This window comes from Cynara cardunculus (assembly GCF_001531365.2).
Source record: "Cynara cardunculus var. scolymus isolate 2C chromosome LG 1, CcrdV1, whole genome shotgun sequence".
Taxonomy (NCBI): domain Eukaryota; kingdom Viridiplantae; phylum Streptophyta; class Magnoliopsida; order Asterales; family Asteraceae; genus Cynara; species Cynara cardunculus.
This window is the reverse complement of record NC_037528.1, coordinates 12,623,574-12,627,683: the sequence shown is the minus strand read 5'-3', so window position 1 is coordinate 12,627,683 and position 4,110 is coordinate 12,623,574. Positions and strand designations below refer to the sequence as shown.

The 4,110-nt window shown below is 35.0% G+C and overlaps 1 protein-coding gene across 1 annotated transcript; it reads right to left on the bottom strand.

The window, feature by feature from the left end:
- Positions 1-1,545: 1,545 nt before the first annotated feature.
- Positions 1,546-3,605, bottom strand: LOC112509798 (serine/threonine-protein kinase D6PK). The gene is made up of 2 exons (XM_025114968.1): positions 2,953-3,605; positions 1,546-2,422 (listed from the first exon to the last, which is right to left on the bottom strand). Exons 1-2 carry the CDS (start codon positions 3,603-3,605, stop codon positions 1,546-1,548), a joined length of 1,530 nt encoding a protein of 509 aa, XP_024970736.1.
- Positions 3,606-4,110: the final 505 nt, after the last annotated feature.

The following is a 4,110-nucleotide window of genomic DNA, read 5'->3' as shown; positions in this document are numbered from 1 at the left end:
TTTTTGAAATATTCTGGTATTTATTAATAAATTTTTATCTCAACAGATATAGTTTTTGAATATTACCATATTTTTATTCAAACATAAATTTGCGATTTATTTTTCAATTATAAGTTGTAAAAACTATAAACCACTAATTAATGCATAAATTGATCTTTAAAAAGACAAGAACAACAAATGTTTTGGATTAAAAAAAGTATTTCAAAATCTTTGATCAATTGAACATTTTAATTTTGAATTTATAAATCATCTGAATTATGATTTAAAATCACAACAAACTACAAAATTAGCATCGAAAGGAATGAAGAATAAAACAAAATTTGAAACAATATTATCGTTTCGGGTTGTTGGCTTCATAATCGAAATGATTTGCGCGACATCGTGCGCGAATACGTTACTAGTTATCCATATAAAAGAAAACCAAGGATAATACTAAGGAGGAATGGTTTTTGTATGGATGAATGTAACATTCCTTTATTATACTCCATCTCAAATATTTCTATCACATTGATCTAAAGTCATGCACACGAGAACAATAACTAAATAAGAGAAGAAAACGGTCAAATAATATGTAGTTTTACATTAAAATCACATGTGATTCACACAACTTAGGCCGCAACTTGAGGTCACAGGCGTTGACTGTTAGTACAAAATCACATGAGAGTTTACCCGTGATTTGACCATTTTCATGTTCTCTTATTTAGTTAATGTTCTCGTTTAAACCTCCCCCTCTATTAATCTAATCTTCCTATTATCATCTAAAAGAATACTCTCTTTTTAATGATCTGAATTATTATTATCACTGTGAACATATAGCAAAATAAAGAGAATTCCAAGTGTGAACAAATACAATATTTGACTAATAACCAAATGTCTAAAATATCTTCTGATAGTAACCAAATTAAACAGAAAACTATAAATCAAATACAATTCATCAATATTCTCTAATAATCACTAATGAATAAAAAACAAATCAGAATTTAATTCACCCCCAAAAAATGTTGATCAACTTAAAACAATATGATGTGTTATAGAGATGCATGCATGAAACAGTACCATTTTCAGGAAAGGAAAAGTATACAAAGTGTGCATGACAATAAAGCTTCAAATCCAACACATTAAAATTCACTGTGAAACAGACATGACATCCACCCACCCCCACAAAACCCTCAAATGTTGCAATAGAATTTTTAACATGATGTGTCAAATCCAACCTTGCTTTCTACATGTCCTCATGAAAAGAAAAAATGGTCCATCAAGATTCTAGCTGAGAAAAGCATATGAAAAGGAGAGTTTTTGAGGACATAAAGAAAAAGCAAATGCTTGTGTTTTGCTTGTTGACAATTTTTTAAAAAGGGCAAAACAATCTCCATGTGGGCCAATTATGCTTTGCTTTTCTTTTCTTTTCTTTTCTTTCTAGCTTACCTAAACAGACAAAGTGTCACCAAAAAGAACTCATAAAGTGCAATAATAACAAAGGAAACAAAAAATTTTCATTCAGAAAATGAACAAAGATGATTAGCAAAGCATGAACCAACTAACTAACTAAAAGAATTCAAAATCTAAGTAAGGACCTGAGGATCTATCTGAATCGGAGGCTTTCTTGTCGTTTTGAGGCAACGTTGACTTGATCGTTTGATTCAAGAACGAAAGATCAACTGGTTTTGGAATCTCGGGAGGATGAATGCCACGGATAAGAGCCCAATTTATGCTTTCAAAGAACGGGTGTTGTTTGATCTCTGTTGCACCTCTTTTGTATCCTAATCTTTTCTGTGGGTCTTTGACAAGAAGACCCCGGATCAAATCCTTTGCAGCAAAACTAATGTTTGATCCCTCGGGGAACTTTAGAGACTGGCCAACGACATTAAATAACGTCTCTCGGTTTCCATTTCCCTTAAATGGTGTTTTCCCATGAAGCAATTCATACAAGAATATACCGAATGTCCACCAATCAACAGCACTCCCATGCCCATCTCCTCTAATGATCTCGGGTGCTAAATACTCATGGGTCCCGACAAATGACATGGATCTAGCTGCAGTTGGCTCTACTATAAGTACAGGACGTGAATCTAAGCTTACGGCATTTGTTCTTTCTGTCTTGGGTTTCGATGTTTTAGAAGAATTGAAAAGACGGGGTTTGAAGCATGATGGCTGAAAGCAAGTGGGCTCGACACAAGCAGGTAGTCTGCAAGAAGGGTCGATGCATGATTGCTGAATACAGTAAGAAGTGGCTGTGCAAGATGGCTCATTTGTAGACTTAACTAGTCTTGGGCTTACACAACACCTTAATGATAAATCAAAATCAGACAGCATAATATGACCATCTTCTCTTACCAAAACGTTTTCTGGCTTCAAATCTCTGTATACCACACCCATCATGTGAAGATACTCTAAAGAGAGAAGTACTTCAGAAGCATAGAATCTGTAAAGCCAAACAACAGACACAATTATGCACCAAGCTTAACATGAACATAACAGGAATTAGATTTAGGCAAAAAGATGAAGACATGGTCAAACTAATTGCAAATTCGGCTGCCATCCTCAATATACTACCAAACTGGAACCAACTAGGTACATTTTTTGAAAGAAAATCTTTGTATTTTGTAAAAATAAATGTTCCAAACTAGGTTAAGATTCTTGTGTTGATCTAAGCCCATAAAAGATCCAAACCGAAACGATCAAACTTAATGAAAACAGCAGAAATCACTGGTATTTCTTATAAACCAAAAGATAGAATACCCATGAATGTTGACATAAAGAAAAGAATGGGTTTGTCCAGGTTGGCTTTTTAGTCCAAATCATATAAAGAAACTATTAATAATGCAATTTATCCTGGAACTTTCTAATACGAATAATTGGAGTTTCATAGAGCAATGGCGGATCATACTATTCACTAGATATTGCGAAAACTAATTAAAGGGTTTCAGAATGGGAGATTAGATAATAATAAACCTTGCTGCTTGTTCAGAGAAATGCTTGCCGGATTGACGCTGGCGAAGAATATGAAGATCTCCACCACTGCAAAACTCCATAAGCAAACATGAGAGCTTCTCGGTTTCGAAATGCGAATAAAGGGTGGGAAGAAAAGGGTGATCCAACAAACTCAAGATCTCCCTTTCGGTTTGAGCTCTAATCAGCTTCTTTCTTCCAACAAGCATTCCTTTATCCATAACTTTGACAGCAAACAAACAACCCATTCCCCTCAACTCCGCCAAATACACACTCCCAATATCCCCAAATCCAAGCTTCTTCAAAAGCCTAAAATGGGATAAACTCAAGTCTCCATCTCTAGCCTTTACAGATTGAATAGCATCCCATCTGATATCATTGGCTTTATGCGGCTTTGAAGGGCAAAACGTCCTAACTTTAGCCTCATTTGGGTCTACACTATAACAATAACTAGAAGAACTTAAACTAGTTTTCTCACTTCCCTCGCATTCTTCTTTCTCCTCAATACCACTATCACTGGCTTTACAAGTGGAACAGTTATTGGAGCCACTAACGGTGCTTACACTCAAATCTGTACTAGGACTAGAGTTGATACTAAGATCTTGAAAGCTCAAAGTAGAAGAGCCACTAGGGCTGTTTTTAGGCTCTTTACTCATATCAGAGTTTGCACAAGCGGCAAGTGTTTGATAAAATGAGTGAAAGAAGGGAAAATGCAGGTTTAAAGCGAGAGGAGGTGAGGGTCAAAGGAGGGTTGCCGAGGTGGTCAAAGGGGAGTGAGCGAAATAAGGAGGAAGGAAATAGAGCATGGGGAATCGGTGTTCAAAATTTGAATGGTGCAGTTTCAGATACCCAATGAAGTGAATTGGGGTTTGGAATCTTATGGTTACAATATATGGCAGAAACGATTTAAACCCAAAATTATTATTATTTATTTTATTCAATTTATTTTATATAATATTAAAATACATATATATATATATATATATACAGAGAGAGAGAGACACATGGAGAGTATATATATATATATATATATATATATATATATATATATAATAGGAATGGGAATAGGAATAGCGTGGTCTCGAGTCTCATATTCTGAGATGGTAAAGAAAGGCGGGGGGGAATTACGAGGAAGACAAGAAGCGGACTTAAGACCGTTTC